General features: G+C 41.3%; 1 protein-coding gene across 7 annotated transcripts in view; it reads right to left on the bottom strand.

The window, feature by feature from the left end:
* AHCTF1 (AT-hook containing transcription factor 1) overlaps positions 1-21,520 on the bottom strand; it is a 51,827-nt gene extending 30,307 nt beyond the window's left edge. For 2 of the 7 annotated variants that reach the window (XR_014944714.1, XM_015857584.3), the window contains exons 1-7: positions 21,233-21,364; positions 13,917-14,043; positions 12,322-12,575; positions 6,313-6,493; positions 5,366-5,573; positions 4,094-4,210; positions 2,648-2,732 (exon numbers count right to left, since the gene is read on the bottom strand). Coding sequence is in view for 6 of the 7 variants with exons in the window: in XM_015857584.3 (XP_015713070.2) it covers positions 2,648-2,732; positions 4,094-4,210; positions 5,366-5,573; positions 6,313-6,493; positions 12,322-12,575; positions 13,917-14,037 (966 nt within the window). In the remaining variant the exon portion in view is untranslated. Of the gene's footprint in view, positions 1-2,647; positions 2,733-4,093; positions 4,211-5,365; positions 5,574-6,312; positions 6,494-12,321; positions 12,576-13,916; positions 14,044-17,830; positions 17,850-21,122 lie in introns of those variants that run through there. The other 5 variants (XM_015857587.3, XM_085543306.1, XM_085543307.1 and 2 more) reach the window with 5 other exon arrangements.
* Positions 21,521-22,484: the final 964 nt, after the last annotated feature.

Here is a 22,484-nt window from a genome sequence, read left to right as displayed (position 1 = left end):
GTTCCAGTCCTTTGATGAACTTTGCAGTCCTCTGTTGGACTCTCTCCATTATGTCTGTGACTCTCTTGCTCTGGGCTGCCCAGACCTGGACACAGCAGTAGCAGCGTGGCCTCATAATGCAGACAAAAAGAGAAGGATCCCCTCCTTTGACCTTTTGGCATCACTCCTAGTGCACCCCAGGATCCCACAGCCCTTCTTTGTGGTAAGGGCATGCTGCTGGCTTGTGGTCAATCTGTTGTCTGCCAGGCACCCAAGGCCTTTTCTGCAAGGTTTCTGTCCCCAGCAGACAGCCTGCCCCAACATGCACTGGTGCCTGGGGGTTGTTTCTGCTCAGGTGCAGGACTTAGCCTTTCCCCTTGCTGAACAATGCTACAGAAATCACCACAGAGAACTAAATTTAAAATACAGAATTGCAGGTGAAAGAAAAAGAAGATGTTAAATAAATCCAACTGAATTTCACATTATCTAAAATATGCTGAAAACAGCAATTATCATCACACTACATTCAACTCCTTTTCACACAGTTCTCTCCATATGGACCCCTGGATATTAAAGCACTAGCAGAGCAGACAAATCTTTCAAATTTATATAAACCTTATTCAACGAACAAAGGTCAACTATTTTTATCCCTGTTTACTCAAACTTTGACTAATAAAAAGGAGCAACCTAAAAATCTTCTGTCACTAGAAATGGACATGAAACTTTTCTCAGACGGTTGTGCAAGTAGATCTAAGTATTAAGAACTTCAGAAATTCCCTGAGAACTACAGTATTGAACAAATTAGGACTACATCTAAAATATGCCTTACATTAACTGCAGGGCACGGATTCTGTCCTGATGCATCTATTGGGGTTGTTGTTTTTTTTTGGCAGTATGCATCATCATTTCTCAACATGAAGCTACACAGTGTAAATGGCTTAAACTGGAAACTAGATGAAGAACTTAGCTTTCCCCTCCAGCAGCTCCAGCTGTTAAAGTCTCTCTTTAACCACCTCGGTCACACTTCTGCAACACTCACTGAGAAGGAAAAATGGCACAGGAGTAGAATAATCTCAGATCTAGAGACTAGTTCCTGACACCTCATGTCAGGATGCATATGAATGAATCACTGCCTGCAAGGTCTGTAAAGGGTTGCAAGTCTTAAATTAACTATGCCACAGTTCTCATGGGTCACAAGCATAAAGTATTTGATCACACTACTTTCTTAAAGAAAATTTCTAGTGGATCCGTTTTTAAAACCTGCTGAAACATTTCAGTTCTGAGGTAAAAATTAACACTTGCCACATCTTGTTCATGTACAGAAGATGAAGACAAAAAAAACCACTGAGCAGTAAAAGGTCCCACTTTCTAACACTGAAATCCTGAGATAAAACAAAGTAGCCTCAAAAGAAATGGATATAGACAACTTTTCAAAAAAAAAGCCAAACAAAACAAAAAACCACAGAATCAGGAACCATCTTCATCACTGTCAGGATTGTAGTTAAGAACAACTTTAAAAAGGATAAAAAACAATGAAATAAAAAAAGTGGAGAAAGATTAAAGATTTCTCCTATCAACCTGCTACAGTGCTCAGAGCACTGTAACAAAAGAAGCAAACTATAATGAAAGCCATTTTAAAACTGAAAATCTGTTCCTCTAGAGCAAGCTATACTTATATCATAAAAAAATAAAAAGCAGTTGAAGATAAAGACATGGCATCTATATTTAGAACGCACTGCATCACTTATAGATATTTATATCTTGCCATGAGATAATGCATTTTAAAGAAACATCACCTCCCTTAAGCACCTCAACTTCACTTATTCAAAGGCAACATTTACAAATGACAGAGGAGCTTGGCTGTATATAAGCAAAAAGGTCAGAATTTAAACTCAAATTTTTGCCTTTGTTCAAAAGAAAAAAAACCCCATGAAGGACACAGTCCCTATAAAACCTAATACATAACACAAGAATGACTCTATTTAATCACATGAGAACATTTAATGAGAAAATCAGAAACACCTTTGGAGCCATTTTCAACTGTTTACATATACACTTATAACCAAATCATACCAGTGTTTATTATATTCGCGTTCTGCTAACTTTAAAAGTACATTTAACAGAAAATCCAATCAAACATAAAGAGCAGTTTTTGTAGCTACTGTTCTTAGGATCAGCACTTAAGACACAATTGGCATGTTCTCTTTACAGTCCAGCGGACAAAATTCAAAAGAAAAATAATATACAACTAAAGATCAGAAGAGAACACAGACACATGACTGTATTATAAGAAAGGATGACAGAAACTTATTCAAGATTGCTAAAAGAAAGCTACTTGTAGCTTTATCTTCTCTTAATGGTTGGCATTAATTTGATTTTTCGATTAAGAATGATTTTATCAGTAAAATCTGTTTCCTCTTTAGGAATTGAGTTTATACAGGCTCTTAGCAGACAAATTTAGTTGGAACACTTAACACTATAGTTTAAAATTATACGACTTGTTTTCAAAAGGTCTGAACAAAGCTCATAACCAAGCAGACTTATAGAGAAAAATCACTGCTTCAGGGCAGCTCTGAATTTTCATGGTAAACATTATCGTGTCAACATCACTGATATTCCTTCAGAGAAAATTACTGTTTTTCTGTTTTCACATACACACACATCTTACCTCATACATAACCTGTCCCGATGCCAAGCGCTTTCTGTCACCAAATGCTAACTGCAACAGATGTAAACTCAAAACATCACCTTCACTGAAAAAAGTACAGATTAAGAAATTTGATTAGAAAGCTGATTTATAGTTCTCATTATCTTTTTTTTTTTAATCATATCTAGATCAAAGTTGACATATTAGCATCCTCTGGCAGAAAAGAAAAGCACCATGTCCCTAAACACGATAATTGGTCCCATTTAGCTGCCAAAACATAAAGGACTTTTGACACTAATAGCTTCAACAGCAAATGCTAAACACATAATTCAAAAGCTTCAATATTTTGTATAGACTAAAAATTGTTGGAAATAGCCCTCTGCAGTGAAGAATTTCTCAAACCAAACTTCCTTTAAGTCAGGATTTAAGAGACTGCAACCCTATGAGCAGATGAGCTAACTACACAGCTTGTTGATGCTGAAAGAAGGACATCTCTCCCTTATGCCCATCATAAAGTTCCAATCCCTCTCTTACATACATTAAACCAGTATTTGGTCAAACAACATTTATTCTTACACTGAACAAAGACAGTGTTCTGCCAGGCAAGCTGAACTAAGTCACGGAGGTTCCAAAGGCTGCTAAAACTGGAAGAAGGTAATCAGTAATACTATTCCTTTAGGAGGAATGGGTTGTTTTACCAGCACATTTAGTCTTCTAGATCAGTAGCCTAAACTATTTTAACACTGTGGTGTAAGCATCACACAAATCATGAAGCATTCATTAAAAATAAAGATAATAATTGCAAGCACAAAAAAAAAAAAGCAATCTTATTCACAACTGTATCACCTTCTTTCAGAAACTGAGCAACATAGGAACTGTAGGACCTCAAAGCTTCCAGAACACTAAAAATACACAAACACAATCCTACAACAGCAATTTAAATAAATGTGGGAAGAAGGACTCAACATCAGAGTTAAAACTAAGAGAAAGTATGTAAAGAAAATGACTACCAGCACTTGATTAAGGGAGCTAATCCAGAATCATACCTCCTCTATTTTGCTATGCTGGTTTATGACCTCAGAGAGGGATGTTTCCATGGAAATAAACAAGGAGGCATTACTTCTGAAGCAGCCTAAGAAGAATGTCATTATCATTATTATGTCACCTAGTTAAACCCAAACCTCTGGAACAAATCTGCAACACAACTATGACAATGTTTCTTCATGCAGTGATTTCTACGAAGTTTCGAACTAGAAATAAAAGAGAATAAACGTATTCTGTAATAAAAGGATTTCTGAGGTCAATGTTCTTTTAACCAGCAGACCCATCCCATATCTGCTAAATGCTGTAAAAAACTGCAATGTAAGCTTGCCACCTTCTGCATTCAAAAGAATATCCTGCATACATAAACAAAATAAATATACATATTAATTCAATTAAGTATAAAATATATACTTTTTTATTCACCTTTCTTGTGTAGATTGAACAGCCCACAAATAGCAACAATTGCGAGGATCATTTTCAGGTTCTTGGAAAGTAACAGCATAGACAGGAATCCTCCCTCCTTCAAGTTGTGAATGGTACCTATACGTTTACAAAGAGAAAAAGACCAGATGAGTCTACTGGCCCTGTCAGAAGAGGATTCTGATGAACTACCTACAAGTTCATTCTCAAAGCAAAGGATACTCAAAGTAGAGCCATACTTCTAATTCAAACAGTTGAGTCAAAGAAGCAACTGTTGTGGGTTTTTTCTGTTTGTTTGATTGTTTTACAGAACAGTCAAGAAGGGAGAAGATCACTTTCTATCAAATGCAGTAACCTGTGTTTATTACCTTGGCTGACATACTTCAAACCAGCTTCTCCTAACTAATTTCTTCAACTGCCACACAAGACATTACTATCACTCTTGTAGGCTACTTAAACATAGAATGTAAAGTTCTTCTCACAAATTCAAAGCACTGCCAAACAGAGGTAGCTGCTTGTTTCTTTACCTGGAATATGCAGAAGAGCTTTCTTCTTCCCAAGTTAGGAACCCTGTTTCTAACTCTACAATCTACTCTTGCTACCATTCCTCCACTGTCTATTCATGTATCCAATAATTTCTGATGGGCTACCTCAGAACTGCTTAAGCAAATCTCCTTCTGAAGTGGGTCAAATAGTTCACGACTGTTCTTTGAAATTATCCCATAATTCTTCTATCGTCCCTTATTCTAGTCTCAAGTCATTCTAAGCAAACTTTCATTCGCATTCCCTCTTTCCTTGCGTTAGGTCAATCTTCTATTTCAGAAAAGATTGAAAAAGGAACAAAAATATTTTCAGACACAGATCAGCTACTGATGTTTCACTTCTCACTAGTTTCATCCTTAAAACTTCAGAGAATATTGTAACCATGTTATTAACACATTCCAGGCTTACAATTTATGTTCTACAGTAACTGGTTCTTAAAAGTGAGTTGTCTTCTAAGTTTCAGCCCTGTCATACAATTAAAATAACACCAAGAAGAGTTCCACAACTGCTCAATTCAGAGGCACAATAAAGAAAGCAACCCTAGTTCTCTGGGGAGAAGATAACTTAATCTATGCACGACTTCACAGTTATTTCAGAAGACAATTTTTAAACATCCCATGATTACACTGCAGAATTTCAGTCCCTGAAAAAGTTCTCTTTAACCTATTTCCTTCAATCAAAACCTGAGATCCCTACAAGTCCAGACACAGCCATGCATAAAAGCCTACTTACTCCCGCTTCAAAGTTTTCATATTCCATAGTGACAGGTAGCCATCTGAAAAACCCACAACAAGCAGATTGCTTCTGCTTATGTAGCACAGGGTTGGTATTGCTGTTCCTGAAGGATTCTGTACTTGAAAGCAGAGATGTCGCCCCTCTCTGGTCACAGCTTCTCTTCTTTGTGGAACTTCAGCAGGAATTCCAGTAACAACTTCTAGGTCTACGTACACAAAATTATATGATAAAATAACATACTATTCCAGTTAGTGTGAATGGTATACACCAACAATATGAATAATCTCATTCTACCCTCCCAAGCAAAATAACCATTTATGCATCACAAATTTACTATCCATCTCACATGTACCAAAGAACAATGAACTCTCAAGGTAGAAATGTAACCACAGATATCTCTCATGAACTCTCTATGCCAGGAGCATGAGTCTCCTGGTGAAACTATTTGAAATGACAACTAGCCTGAAGTTACTGTTACAATAACACAAGTGTCTGCAACCTGAATAGGTAAACCAGGTATTTCTTCCACCCAAATGCATGATTTTGTACAAGTTGGATTTGTTTTAAAAAACTATTGACAATTTGGCTTCCATGTTAATTTAGCAGAAAAAAAAAAACCAACAATCCCAAGAAATACAGCACCTCTAACAACTTCTCATCAGGTAGCTGCACTGACTCAAATGGTAAAATTTCTGTGCCTCACTGGCAAAAATTGGTGACGCAGGGAACCCTCAGAGTGGGAGGGTGGTTTTTAGAATAAGCATTAAGCCAAAGCCACCTTTAATCAGTCCTGGACTACATGATGTCAAACCACCAGATGCAATCAGTAGTCCCAAATGTCCACCTGCTACTATCTTCATAACTGGATACACAGTGTTCGCTTGAAAGACATATTTTTCCTTACATGTAAATGAACATTTCAAGCTGAAAAACCGCAGGCTTACCTGATGCTTCTACTTCATTTTGACTGCAAGATAAATCATCCAAACAAAGGTCAACCAGAAGTACATGTCCAACATCTGTAACCACTGCTGCCACTCCAAAGAGCCATCGCAGACTCTGGTGTAGGTGTTGAGTGCTCACACTGGCTCCTCCATGATTAATTATGGGTTCTATAGCAGTTACCTACAGGAAAATTGCAAGTTAACATTTAAGCTGTTTGACAACCTAATAAGAAACCATTCAAGAACGAAACCTCAATTAGTGCATCAGAAAAAAGAAAGTAAATGCACAGTCATGATATTAAAAGCAAAGCACTGTTTTCAATTATTTGAAGAAAAAAATACCAAAATTCTGTACAAAAATCTGCTGTCTACCAGATTTCCTATAGTTAGCTAATTGAATTAACTCCAACTTAAATGGTACACACTTGTTTCAGTTCACCACATTCTATTTCCTACTTCCTGTGCTAAGAAAACTATTAAGGTTAATTACATGTAAGAAACTTTAACAAATTTACACAAAACAAAATGAAAACTAGTCCTCCCAGTGTTCATACCATATAATCACTGTGATACAGTCTAAGCCTTCTTTATGGATCAGTTAATCCTGGAAATTATCCAGTGACATGAATGACAGGAAAATCACCAGAAGCCAGCACAACCAGAAGGAATCTACATAGTAAATTATTGTAATTCTAAGATAAAAACGACTAGATGGGTTGATGAGGAGAAAAGTGGTGGATACTATCTACTTGAATTTCAGTATGGCCTTCCACACTGTCTCCTTCAAGATTCTCACAAATAGTTGATATGTGGGTTGGAAAACCAGATGTAGGGGCAAGTCCACGGTATGGCGATCAGTGTCATCAACTCCAGCTAGAGGCTGGTACCAAGAGATATACAAGGGCTCCTCCAAAAGAAACGTCTCCTGTTTTATTATTGGCCCACAATATTATTTATTATTGGCCCACAATGTCAGAGGCAGATGTTGGTTGTTTGGCAGAAGTGTATGAACTTTCCCACCAATATTCTATTTCATGTGGTTTCTGTGTGACAGCTGGCAGTGAAGGGGCAGTCTGCCACAATGGCATCTGACGTGGAAATGCATATGAAGCAAAGAGGAGGGACTGAGTTGCTCCATGTAGAAGTGGCATCCTCTGACATTCATCGAGGCTTGCATGATGAATGTCATTTACAGAGACTAAACAGTAGATGTGAGCACAGTGAGGTGGTGTGTGCTGTGTTTCAGCAGTGGAAACAGCAATTCACCTCTGCTAGAGCAGATTTTTACAAGCACAGCATGCAGACTCTCATTCATTGCTGACAAAAACGCATAGCTAATGGTGATGGTTAGCTTGACAAATAGTGTTCTGTAGACGAAAATTTCCTATATCAAATACTGTTATTGCGCCATTTATATCTGTTGCTGTTTCCATGGAAATACACAGGCAGAATTACTTTCAGAGCGACCTATGTACCCCAGGAATCTCATTCTCTTTAACATAATTACTGATCTAGATGACAGGGCGGAGCACACCCTTGGCAAGTCTGGCAATGACACAAAACTGGGAGAAGGGTCTGAATATACTAGAGTGTGATGCAGCCAGAGGGACCAAGACATGCAGGAAAATTGCACTAACAAACTCTGGGCAGGTCAACAGTGAAAAGGGTAAAAAGTCCTGCAGCTGATCGGAAGCAAGCCCAGGCAACAATGAATGTTGGGGGCAGACCACCCGCACAGAAGCCTTGCAGAAAAGGCCTTGGGTGCTTGGTGAACAACCAGCAGCATGCCCTTACCACAAAGAAGGGCTGTGGGATCCTGGGGTGCACTAGGAGTGATGCCAAAAGGTCAAATGAGGGGATCCTTCTCTTTCTGTCTGCATTATGAGGCCACGCTGCTACTGCTGAGTTCAGGTCTGGGCAGCCCAGAGCAAGAGAGTCACAGACATAATGGAGAGAGTCCAACAGAGGACTGCAAAGTTCATCAAAGGACTGGAACAGCTCTCTGCTGAGAGGCTGAGAGAGCTGGGGCTGCTCAGTGTGGAGAGGAGAAGGCCTGCAGGAATTTCATCAGTGTACTGAAATTCTGGAAGGGAGGGTGCAAAGAGGTCAGAGCCAGACTCTTCTTAGTGGTGCCCAGTGAGAGGACGAGAGGCAATGAGCAAAAAATGCAACACAAGAGCCTCTGTCTGAACATGAGGAAAACATTATTTTTTTTTACTGTGCAGATGACTAAGCAATGCCACAGGTTGCACAGAGAGGCTGCAAAGTTCCCTCCTTGAAGATTTTCAAAGGCCATCTGGTTCCTCTATACAGATAGCAATCTGCATGCAATTTGATTCTAAACTGAAGCAATGCCTTTCAGCACCCGCAACACATCCCAGGACAACACTCACCCCTATACCAGAGATACAAACACCTGATGATTACTGCACTGAAGCTATATAACACATTCAAGGCCAGGCTCCATCAGGCTCTGAGCACCTGATGTAGCTGTAGGTATCTCTGTTCAGAGCAGGGGAGTTGGACTAGATGACTTTTAAAGAGTCCTTTCAAACTCAAATGATTCTACAGAAGAACACTGTTCTGCTTTCTTGCAGAACTCAAGACAACAAAAACAGGAAGCTTTACATCAACAACAGTTTTACAACAAACTGAAAGAAGCAATCAAAGTAGGCCTCTTCCTATATGCATTTCTTTACCAGAGATGGAAAATGCATACCGAAGATCCAAAGTTTCTTCCTGCCCCATATTTGTTAGGACTACACTGCCTGACAATCTGCTCCAGGATTTATCTTTTATCCTTGTCACAACACTTCTAATCTTAGAAGTATCCGCAGTTATTTAAATGATTTCATTTTGTTCCATTTCTCCTATGAATGAAACTAGATTTCCAATCTTCCCACTACTCAAAGCAGCGCACCAAAAGCACTTTGATTACTCATATTCTTGCTGTTCCAAGTCTTGATGACTGTGATGAGGAAAGCAAAACACAGTACACACCTCATACAGAAACACCCACAATTTAAACATTACTTTTGACTTTTCTTTTACATTTTTTTTCCATTATACAACCGGCTCTTTCCAATTTTGGCACACAGCCTTCCAAAAATGTTTCCCAGTTTTAACACTCCATTTTCTGTGTAAAATCCCTGAAACAGAACATTTTCCCCCTGTTTTATGCACTAGAGCTTTTCATAGCCACCTAGACCACTGCCAACTCATTCTGGGAACGAACAAACAGAAGTCTTCTCAGCTCACTGAATCTGAATGCCACCTTTCTGCCTCATACAAACTGGGAAATTTTGTGAGAATACTGTTCAATGGCTCTGAAACATTCAAGCATTGCAAAACAATTTAATTTAATTAATGTTTTTAATTCAGATTTGCTTTTACTGGAATATAATTCCAATAGTACTGCACTAATGCTTACAGCTTTCTGCTGCATTCTGCCAAGGGCAATTACAGATGCCTCCACAAAATTAGAAAATGCTATTTTTTTCTTCCCTAAGTTTGCAAGATTTCTGAATCCTTTACTCTCTGAACAAGTGAACATCTACTCTTGCACTAAAAGGCACTCACACAGTTGCTCTAACTACCCTGTAATACTATATTAATAGTTTAGCAGCTTTGACCAGAGGTACTATAAATTAAGAGTTAAGCTTTAGAGTTGTCTACAGAAGACATTCTCACAGTCAAGACAGTCCATAAGTTGATGTACTCATTAAAGTAACAACACAAACTGCAGAAAGTGATGCTAATAGATGTGCGTTTCATTTCTAAAAACAATCAGTGCGAAAAACCTGAAACATTTAGATAGATTAAAATATCAAGTTATATATAATATATGTGCTGGAAACAAATTCAGAATAATGAAACGTAAAACAGTGACCCACTGCAAATGTTATCTACTTCTTTTTATTTACCTTTACTCCCTCTCACAACTTAGAAACTAACATTTCAACTAGCAACACCTACGCGCTGTCTAATCAATCTAATTAATCTAATAGCAAAAGGGAACTGAAATTAAAGCAACAGACCAAACATACTTGTAATCACAAACATTCAGGGAAGAATATCAAACATTCAGATAGGCTTTGGCTTTACTCCAAAGTTCAAACCTTTTTCATGAAACAGTCAACTTCTCCCCAAAAGCTTCCTCACATTTTCTCCTGAACAGTTTGCTACGCAATAGAAAAACTCCCTAATACAAATCATACTATATTCAGTTCCAAATGGCTTTCACACACACAGATTAGGTATGTCACAATGATCCCTCTTAACCTACTTTCTTCCTCCTGTTCGCAGCTTACTCTGTTTAGATTTAAGATACAAAACTCAAACAAAGCTATGACATTCTTCATAAAGACAATTTTCTTACTGATTACACACTAGTCAGCACACAGCTGACACACTACAGCATTGCAAACAAAGTACAAAAAAATAAAACCACCCATATCCAAGCAAGTCAAATCAAATCATATTATGCAAAGCCAAGTAATAAATAAAAATTAAGCTAATATGATAAAGACATAGTAAACCTTAATAGTCTATTAACTTAGACTGATTATAGTGTCCATTAACAAAACAAGACTAGGAGACATTACATCATTTGAGTTCATGGGTTAAAGACCCTCAAGGAACAGGAAAAAAAATACATCATCAATACATGTCTACACCGTCTACACAAAAAAGCATCTGCTAGAGATTCAAGTAAGACCACAGGGAAAGAAAGGACCTGGGAGCAGCGTGAGATGTTGATTTTGGACATTCAAACAGGGGAGCAATTTAACATAGAACTATTATAAACCATTGACTGAAGAGGATGGTGGTGAAAGGAGTTAAATCCAGCTGGCAACTGGTCACCAGTTGATATTACAATTTGTCCAATTCAGTATCTTTACTGATGACTGGGATGAGGGCACTGAGTGCACCCTCAGCAAGTTTGCAGATGACTCCAAGTTGGGAAGTGTCCATCTGCCTGGGGGTAGGAAGGCCCTAGAGAATAATCCGGACAAGCTGGATCACTGGGCTGAAGTTCAGCAAGTCAAGCACCAGGACTTGCACTTTGGCCACAACAACTCCAGGCAATGCTACAGGTTTGTGGCACAGTAGCTGGCAGACGATGTAGAGGAAATGGACCTGGGGGGTACTGGTTGACACTTGGCTGAACATGAGCCAGCAGTATGACCAGGTGGCCAATGGTGTCTTGGCTTCTGCCAGAAATAATGTTGACAGCAGGAGGAAATATTGGTGATAGGTGGACAGCTGGACTGGATGATCTTAAAGGTCTTTTCCAACCTTGGTGATTCTATGATTCGTTAAAAAATATATCAAACTGATGATCAATGTGTTTAAAAAGATTATTTTAAAAAATTTTTATTATTTTTTTTTTTTAAACTTGACAGGACCTAAACTCAGATGCTGATCATAAACTCAGAAGATAAGGACTTCAGATTGAAAGTCAATCTTTGAAAAATCTATCAATTAAGCCTGTAAAGGCTTTTTTTTTCCTATCCTAGATCAACATAAACAGATATTCAGATCTAAAGTAATTTATGAGCCAGTTTGAGATTCATGTGACTATGTCTAAACCATTCACACCACAACAGCTACTGAAATTTGAGATCATTTCAAGATAGTATTTGTGACAGAAATTAGCCACTTAGGAAATGATCACTGCAGTCACTTCAAAGCATTTTTTTTCACTTTTTCACTCTTCCCAGGAAAAAAAAAAAATCTGATTTCTTTTAAATCTGACAAATAGATAACAATAAACAGATAGACCCTATTTTACTAGCAGTATAACTGAAAACATAACAATATTGCTGTGCCCAACATGACTTGATTATCAAGACTTTCTTTACTGGATGCTCTGCAGTGGCAGTATGTTAATGTGATACCGGAAAAAATACCTCCTACAAAGAGACATTTCAGAACTTTTCCCAAAACAGGACTACACAGCACACAGCAATTTTAAAAGTTTCATTTCTCTGATTAACAAGTACATACCCTTCCTGGAAGAACAACTGCTTTAACCACTCTTGATATTCCAAGGTCATACAGACAGAGAACACTTCCTTCTGCTTCTTCCAATCCAACCAAGAGCCCAGTTCTTTTCTGCCAGGAAAACTCCTTTACCACACGAACAGTAGGAGGCTGCTCATTTACTCCACTGAAACGATATGCAGAGAGCCTCTCTCCTGTCACAGAGTTCACCACCTCAAGTTGAGGACCACATGCCAACCATGCCAGGCCATTCCTTCCTGTAAAGAAAAAGCAAGCTGAGTTAATTCTTCAGAAAAAGATTGAAAACTACTTAAGATGCTGTCCCTTTCCTTCAACAGAAGTATCAAATAAAATAAGACTGACTTACCTAATTTTGGTCAATTACTTAAAATTACCCCTTCAAATTCTCAAGAAATACACCTTAAAATTAACAGCCTTGTTACTTAGCATTTACACTTCAGAATGATTTTCACTGAGATAAGGATAGCAATACATTGATCCACAGTCTTTACACTGTTTGTCTTGGTTTTGCTAAATGTCATCTGAATACAAAAGGGCACTACAGTCTTCAGGCACATTTCAAATGTCTCAGACCTAAAACAATTCACTGATCACAGAATCACAGAATCACACAGAATCACAGAATTACCCGGGTTGGAAGGGACCTCAAGGATCATGTAGTTCCAACCCCCCTGCCTAGCAGGGCCACCAAACATACACCTTTACTACATCAGGTTACCCAGGGCCCCGTCCAACCTGGTCTTGAACACCTCCAAGGACGGGGCATCCACAACCTCACTGGGCAGCCTGTTCCAGGACCTAACCACTCTTCTAGTAAAGAATATATCCCCACCTTAAGAATTTGGAATCTGACAAGAAATGATCTTAAAATGGTCATCAACGCATTAGTAAATTACAACTTTTACATGTGTTACAGAAAGAATTAAACATATTTTGCTTCATACAACTACTGCTTATGGTTAAGACCAAGTAAAATCCCTACTGCCCAAAAAAGAAAAAGAAGAGACCTAGAAATTCAGATAGGCACTCAGCTCTACTTTCAGATCACCTAGAAAGTGAACTGTCTAATCTGCTTAGCCGCTACAGAAACTCTCACTGGACACTCATCCGCATCCTATTAAACACTTTGGAAATATGGCTGCAGCACTTAACAGTCTTATCCTCCTCCTTCTGTTTTTACCCAGTTTTGAAAAGAAACATCCTTTTTTTTCCCCATAATGTTGTGGAACTACTTCCACACATGATATCATGACAGTCACACCACTGGTGCAAGCAAGTGTAGCCTTGAACAACACTATTAACTAAAGGACAGATTTTAATGTAATTAAAAATTGAGAAGTGCTCACTGATTCGGCATACTTAATGATTCTACTAGCACACTATTGGTTTAGTCTTCAACACACGTTATAATTTCCACACTTACCTAATGCTCACATACCAGCATTTCTAATAGTCCTTTTTGTTCTAAGCCTGATGTATCCCAACAGCACCAATCTGACACGGCTGACACTATAACCCAATGCCTCTAGACAATAATCACTTCATACGAAGATTGAATTTTAAAGAAAAATGCTCACCTCCAGAAAACTTGCCCCGCAGCACAGAATCAAGGGTTATCTCATCCTCCCCAAGTGCTTGAATTGTCACCTCAGGAAACTGCAGCAGACTGCTTGTTACCTGAGCTCTTAGGTCTTGCATTCTTCACTGTAAATGAAGAAAAAAGAGCGAAAACAGACTAGTGTCAGTCATAACTACTGAGATTCACAGCATTTTCATCCTCATACAGCATACAACCTTCAACAAAGGAAAAAAAATGCACTTAGAACAGTTTCAGACCTTACAACAGAGCAAATGGAGCATCACTTGCTTTTCTTTCACCTATGAAAAGTTTCAATAAGACGTGATGCACAAGTGTGTAAGGATAAGAAGGAAAACAGTAATACACCAAGCTCAAGTCTGCTCAGATACAGGATAGTGAGACAGAATTTAGAAAAAATCATATTTAAAAAGCTTCTGAATAACAAGCTGCCATTTGTCCTTTATTTTACACTTCAGTAACGTCAATTCTAGTCATTTCACAATCAAGCCTTGCTCATTTTTTGCACGTACAACTTGAACATTCAATGCTACATTCTTGACTATCTTGATTCTCAAATTCTTCACAAAAACATACAGTTGATATTTTCACATCACATAAACAGCTCATCTATTAGAAAACAGTTTTTCATATTCTTACGCACAGCACCCTGAAACACTGATTCTTTCTGTACCCAAATTCTTTATTTGATTTCCTCCCTTGTACAGACACTGCACAGAGATACCAATACATTTTGCTATGTCAAGACTTTTTTTTTTTTAATTTGAAAACTTAAAATGATGGAGGGATTTACAAGATGAAGTAGGCGGCTCCATAAGAGATATTCCACACACGTGCAAATACAAAATACTTTAAGAAAACGTATTTTGCAAGATCTGTAATTTATCCAACAGAATCCTTATTCTACACTATAAACTATTAGAGACTGCAATTTCGACATGCACACAAAGCATACTGCATTCACTGCAACAAATACTTGGTTGTATTGTTCAGCATGGGCTAACAACTATCTGCCATACAGCACAGGTCACAGCCTGTCCTGAAGACTAGACTCTGCTAACAAATTGCATGTATTATGGGGAACACTACCTCATAAACGTAACTTACACAAATCGTCCTTCTGTGGATTATTTGGGCATTGGAAGCTACTGTATCTAACTAATGACACAAGCATGGCATTTGAGAATGCATTACTGTATCTCCTAATGGCATTCAGTGCCCTGCACAAAGAACAAGGCAACACCTTGAGAACAACCACTGCCTCTGGCAAAGCCGGTACTGCAGGTCCTGACCACCCTGCCAGCCTTTACAACCACCACAGTTCCAAGCGGGACAACCTATTTGCTGCAAGTTAGCTGGATTTGCTTTTGGCAAGTCATAGAATGGTTTGGACCTTAAAGATCATCTGGTTCCAACCCCATGCTATAGGCAGACACATTCCCCTTGACTAGGCTGCTCAAAGCCCAACTCAGTGTGGTCACTGTCACATTCCACCTGTTGGTCCTTTACAGCCATGAGAACCTCCAGGGTTGGAGCATCCACAGCTGCTCTGGGTAACCAGTTCTAGTGCCTCACCACCCCAAGCAAAGGATTTCTTCCTTATATCTAGTCCAAACCTACTCTTTTTTTCAGTTTTAATCTCTTACCGCACTTCCTGATAAGAAATTGTCTCTCCATCTTTCCTGTTAGGCCCTCTTTAATAATAAATCATCATTTAGCAATGAAAACAGAACGAGCATCTGTGCTGCGTACAGGTGCTCCAGAGAGCAAAGAGCTCCACATTTCCATCAACAGCCTGGCTTAGTTCAACTGTAATGATCTAACAAGCGTTTTACAAGTAACACAATTCTAAACACTAAAATAGAAGATACTATTCAACTGCCTAGAACCTCTAAATGCTTTCAATGCCCAACTGCCTTGATAGATGCCTCTGAAACACTGTGTTGCTGAACAAAAAAGAAGGAACGACCAGAGACCATAAACAGGTAAAGTTTCAGAAGAACAAGACAGCCCCTGATACACCTGAAAGAGCAGAAAAAGGAAGCAGCCAAGCAGAAAAACAATATTCAAGACAAATACTTGATGAAATAATGTGGGGATACACTGTATAACAAACCAATTAACCAGCAAAGCACACACAGGAGATTAACAGACTAGATGGAAGCAGGAGATAGAAAAGATTAGGAAAAATAGGTTGTACCTACCCAAAATGCTTCTCATGTAACAGGATATAATGGGATATAACATGTGTTCTTATTAATCTGTTACCCGTTTTAGAGAACAGGTAAGAAGATAAAGGATTCGAAACACACAGTCTGTGTTCAGAGCCCTGAATTGGTATTTTGCAAATGACTACAGTCTGATTTTGTTTTCTAGAAAGTAAGTTCCTGGCTCTAAGGGACGGCATTATTTTTTTCCCCTCCTGATTCTAGCAAAAGTTGGTAATGGAAAAAATACTAAAAAAGAATGGAGAACACACCAAGTTCCTGGCAGCACATCTCCCCAGCCTGCTCAGGTCCCTCTGACAGAGGCACAACCCTTGAGTGTACCAACCACTCCTCCCCATTTGGATCACCACCAAACCTGCTGGTGATACACTCTGCCTTGTCATCCAGATCGTTACTAAAAGTACTGATCTTCTTAATGATAACTTCAAACACCCCAAGACAGCCTACTTTAAAGCATTCACCTGGTTGACCCTTTGAGGGAGAACACTGATTCCAACAGCATACATGGAATTCAAAAACCAGCATGATTGTAGATCATTGCCAAAAATCAGCACTAACCGAGATAACTAACATGGAATTTTGCAGCAGTCACAAGATAAATTTGATGAAGAGTGAACATGCATCTTCCAATAGTAAGGGACAGCATTTAAGAATGATTCTTCATTGCATGCCCTCACTGAGCCCTTTCTACAGTACATACCATGGGCACATATCAGTCCAGTGCTACCAGAGACACAGCAGAAGCAATGCTCCAACACCTGGATCATTCCTCTAACTTCAAATTTAAACACGCTGCAGCTATTTTAAATGCATACAGAAGCAAGAGAAAATTACCCATACAGCACCAAGCATGCCCACGTTTCCCCTAGTAAGCCAACAGTAATTTGACATTTTTTTCCTAGAAATCTGGCCTGGCCATATAGAAAGATAAAGTCCACAATAGAATTATGAACAATATGCAGAGTGATCTGGTTATAAGGATGTTTGACTCGCATTATTCTGCCAAGTTAAACCATAAAACTATTGGGAAATCAGAACAGATGAAAAATACTTGCTCACAAGAATCATGTGACTAGGTTAGCCAGTGATTAAAGGCACAGGACATCTACTTTAAAGAAATACATTCAAGAATAACTGCATTTCTGGTCCTTCAAAAACAAAGACAAGCATTCCTCCTGTCTATCAGAAACCAAATTAGTGTAAAATGTCTTGCTCAGGAGTTAAACTGGAATCCAACCTGTCAGCTGCATCCTACACCCAAGTTGGTCTGTGTACACGTCACCCAAATCACCATTCTTCTTTCACCATGGCCGCTTATGACTTAGAAACCACGAGCTATTCCCACAGCCAGAAACCCCAGACTCATGACAGGATTTTGAGTGAAGAGATTCGAGAAGAAGGTGAGAAATTGCACGCTCAAGCAGAATCACGTACAGCCAATTCAGAGTTCAGGGATATCAGTTCTGAATGACTGAAGTATATGAAAATCGGTTTCAAATACAAACTGTTATCTGCTTTCTGAAGAAAAAGCTCAAAACACGGTCAGTCACATGCAGCTGTGATTTCATAAACCATGGCGAGCTCACTGCCATGAGAGAGGCCTTTCTGCTGCCTCCCATCACTCCATCTGCATTGTGATCAACTCCCCCGTACTCCTGCAGCTTACCTTGCACTGACTGCAACGCCTGCTCTGCTGGCATACTTTACAAGCCAAGGTAACTCCCTGAGCAGACTGGAAACTAACCTAGAAAAGTAGATAGTTTTCTGTCAGGTTAGAGAGTTAACCAGGCCTGCTCTCAGCAAGCACAAAACCTGGCACAAGAAAGGAGGCAGGACAAGGTAACAAGAATAGAGAGAGGGAATTAGCCTTCTCCATTTTATGGCAGCAAGACATGCTGGCTCACGTGTGAAATGATACGCTTAGATTGCAAGAAAAGCCAAAACAGCCTTTACTTTTAAGAAAGGACACCAACCAAGACACGGTCAACTTCTAAGTCCTTGTTTCATGTAAAGACTCACTAGGTCAGAAGGGCTGACAGCAGATGACAAGCATTATCTTTCATGTGGAAGCTAAAGGGATTTCGGGAAGTGTTGCTTAGCAATCAGAGAACAGACAGCACTGGTCACATTTCCTACAGAAAAAGGACAAAGAGCGGGAAGAAGCCAAAGAAGAACATAAGGCAAAGGCTACAGAATCACAGAATGGCTTGTGTTGGAAGGGACCTCAAGGATCATCAAGTTCCAACCACCTGCCACAGGCAGGGCCAACAACAACCTCCAGATCGTGTTGCCCAGGGCCCCATCCAACCTGGTCTTGAACACCTCCATGGATGGAGAAACCACTGTCTCTCTGGGCAGTCAGGTCCAGCATATCCACACTCTCTCCATAAAGAAATTCCCCTGATATCCAGTCTAAACCTTCCCTTCTTGAGTTTAAAACCATTCCCTCTTGCCCTACCACTGTCTACCCTTGTAAAACGTTGATTCCTTTTTATAATTCCCTTTTAAATGCTGTAATGAGTTTCCTCACAGCCTTCTCTTTTCCAAGTTGAACAAGCCCAGCTCCCTCAGCTTTGTTCTTTTGAGACAAACAACATCCACAAGTGAGGACGGCAGTTGCAGAATTTCTGTATTAGTACTGACTGCTTCCATGACATTTTCTCCAAAAAACAGGAAGCAACACAGAATATTGGAAGAGCAGAAGAAGGAAAAAGACACTTCCTGCACTTCAGTAGTCGGGTTCAGCAAATTAGCACTTCGCCATGTTTTACTCCCACAGAAAGACAATTTAGTCAACGATTCAGCAAACATGAATGAGACAGAATTTTCACCCTAATGTTTCAAGCAAAAACCCTATATTTAACTAAAAGTCGATACTGTAGTCTAAAAAGCCGCCCGTATAACAAGGATATTCAATATCAGAACTCTAGAAACAGGGTAACTTCACAGAATCATTAACACTGGAAAAGGCTGCTAGTCCAACCACCAGCCTATCCCCACCATGCTCACTAACCATGTCCCGCAATGATACACCCACACAGTTCCTGAACACCTCCAGGGCTGGTGACTCCACCACCTCCCTGGGCAGCCTGTCCCAACGCATTTCCATTCCTTCTGAAAAGGTTTTCCTAATATCCACCCTGATATGGATCTATCCTCCCTGGCACAACTTGAGACCATTCCCTCCCATCCTACTGCTAGTTATAAGGGAGAAGAGGCCAACTCCCACCTCACCACAACCTCCCTTTCAAGTCATTGCAGAAAGTGGTAAGCTATCCCGAACCTTTTGCTTCTCCAGATTGAACAATCCTAGTTCCCTCAGCTGCTCCTTGTTAGATTTATTCTCCAGATCCACCCCTAAAACCTGCCTTATAGGGACTGTGTGGATGCTCCATAAGCTCTGTGGAGCTTAAGGGAAACCGAGAAGCACAAACCCCCAGGAGAAAGTGAAAAGAAGAGAGTTTCAGCCCACTGTCCCAACAACCTCCAACAGCTAAAATCCCGTATCTGATGCAGACCACAGATCTGACTTCCCTTCTGATGGAAAAGCATAGGAAACCACATCAGACCAGAGTATGACACCAGATCCAGTTCACCCAGCTACCCCCTACTTTCTAACATGATAACCATTATTCAAGCGCTACGGTCCCTTGTCTAAGGCTGCTAAACCAGAAGTTCCTAAAGTCAGCCCTCAAATTACACTCTTCCCCCTGTTTCTGAGGCAGGTGCAGGTGAGGACAGCCCCATTACAGAGCACACACAGCCTGCCCAGCTCCGCAGCTCCCTGGCCTGGACTTCCCAGACATACTTTTCACCAAGAGCAACACAGACAGAATGAGTGGCACAAGAGTCATGGCAGTGCTGGCAAACAGCCCCGGGTTTTTGGGAACTCTCTCCTATCAGTTTAAGCATTCTGTTCACTGCACAAGTGGTGAAATAACTCCACACCAGAAAACACCTATCACCATCATTTCTCCAGAACTGCATCTGACAGCCTACCAGATAGGAGATACAAAATTAAGTGAAGCCCGATTAAGCTCATTTGGCTATGTTAGAAGAGCAATCTCTAGGCAAATCAGTGCAACGAGGCAAACTGAAGCAGGGAATGTGAGGAGCTGTCCTTAGCAGGGCAGGGCACAGTCATGCCCCGATGCTTAGTATCACAGAATCACAGAATTATCAAGGTTGGAAAAGACCTAGAAGATCATCTAGTCCAACCATTACCAATACTTCCCAGCTAAATCATATTCCTAAAGTAGAAGGAATAGTAGCTGCCAGCCAGGGCTGGTGCAGGCACCTGTATGGACAGTACTCACCAATTTCACCACACAACTTGGGTAGGGCTCAGCACTCCCTAAATTCCACATTATTTTATTAAACACAATCTAGAAAGGAGTTATTAGACCCAAAAGACTGACACGATGCTTCACAGAATCACACAGAACTGGAGGGGTTGGAAGGGACCTCAGAAGCTTCAGCCCCGGAGTCGGTGCTTATGAAGCAATTGGGCACTTTAGCCTAAGTCAGCAGCTCAGCAGCACGATGTGCGCCCCACGCACCAGCTCAGGCCGCAAAACACTCAGCACCACGCCCGGGAAAGTTGCTGCGGCCAAGAGCGAGGGGACGGCGCCGGTTCAGCTCCCCCAGTAGGGAACCGATACCCCACCTCCTGCTAGGAAACCGGCACCGGGAGACAGGGGCAAAAAAAAAAAGGCGCAGGGTTACAGGGCCGGCCTGTCCCGAGCACACCGAAGGCGGGAGGCGCGGGGCGGCCCGCACCGGGCGCAGGACAGCCCTCTGCCGCCCCTTCATTCCTCTGCCGCCCCTTCAGTCCTCGGCCTCCCGCCGCCGCCCCCACACGCCGCGCAGGCCGCACCGCCGCCTCCCGCCGCGGCCGAGCCACGTGCGTTGCGGCCCGAGGGTCACTTGCATAAGGTCCGCGCCCCGCCGCGGCCTACCGTCCGGAAAGCGCCCGGTACCTGCCGCCGGGGGGGCGGCCAACGCCGCCTCCGACCCGCGCCGCCGCCCGCCCCCTTTGCCCTTCGCGGCCCGTTTTCCCCGTACGTGCCGATGAAGGCGGCGGCATCTCCCGCAGCGGTTACAGCGGCCTCGTCCTGCCCCGTTCGGCCCACCCGCCCGCGCCGCGCTCCGTGCTGCGCAACCGCGCGCTCCCACTCGCCTCTCGGCTCCGCGCTCACCCGCCGGGGGCGGGGCGGGACTGGGGGGAGGCCGGAAATCTCGCGATAATTGCCGCCGTTGTCGCGGGAATTTTCAAATCGGCGGAACTGCGGCCCGGGCAGCGGCCGCGCACTACGTGTCCCGACGTACCGCTACCCGCTACTTCCGCTCCGCAGCCACTTCCGCTTCCTTCCGCCGCGGGGCACGCCGGGAAATGTAGTTCCCGACCTCCATTTTGCCTCGGGGACCTGCTGCCCCCCCAGCTCCATGGCAGACTGCCATATCTAGTTCACACCACCAGCTACACGTCTCCATCACGTTGGCAAGATATGTTGTGTTGAGGAATACGATTTAGCTGGGAAGTATTGGTAATGGTTGGACTAGATGATCTTCTAGGTCTTTTCCAACCTTGATAATTCTGTGATTCTGTGAAGATGCTTATTTATCCTTTCAGATTTCCCCTCTTGGAGGCAGGTCATCAGCCACATGAGGAGTGGGAAGTAGCTGTACTTATAAAACACTAGTTAATGACCTTGGATATTGTGGATATTGTTCCAGTTAGGATGAGAAGATAATAGATGAAGGCAGTACTTTCTGTTCTAAGGAGGATCAAACTCCCACTTTCCTGTAGAGAGCGAGAATTAGATGAGAGAAGATGTGTTCAAACCCCTTTCCACTTACCAGTTGCTTCCACAACCCCCACATTCTTCTTAAGGTAGCTAAGAGCAACGTGTTCTTTTTTTCATATGGGTTTAAATATCTATTTCTTCATTTCTTCTTCTGTTTCTATATTTCTTCACTAGGAGAGTGGTTAGGCCCTGGAACAGGCTGCCCAGGGAGGTTGTGGATGCCCCGTCCTTGGAGGTGTTCAAGACCAGGTTGGACGGGGCCCTGGGCAACCTGATCTAGTAAATGCGTATGTTTGGTGGCCCTGCCAGGCAGGGGGGTTGGAACTACATGATCCTTGAGGTCCCTTCCAACCCAGGTCATTCTGTGATTCTGTGATTCTGTGATCTATCCACCTGCAGAAAGACTGTTTTTAATCAATCCACACATACCTGTTCACTATATGGTACTACTTTTATACCAGCTATCAGTAGTGCTCGATTTCTTCTATACTTAATAAAAATAAATCCATTAGC

Source organism: Coturnix japonica, chromosome 3 (genome assembly GCF_054131305.1).
Source record: "Coturnix japonica strain WE chromosome 3, WE-NBRP24, whole genome shotgun sequence".
NCBI classification, from domain to species: domain Eukaryota; kingdom Metazoa; phylum Chordata; class Aves; order Galliformes; family Phasianidae; genus Coturnix; species Coturnix japonica.
Note: the sequence above shows the minus strand (reverse complement) of the source record. Positions and strands in the feature narration are given on the sequence as shown.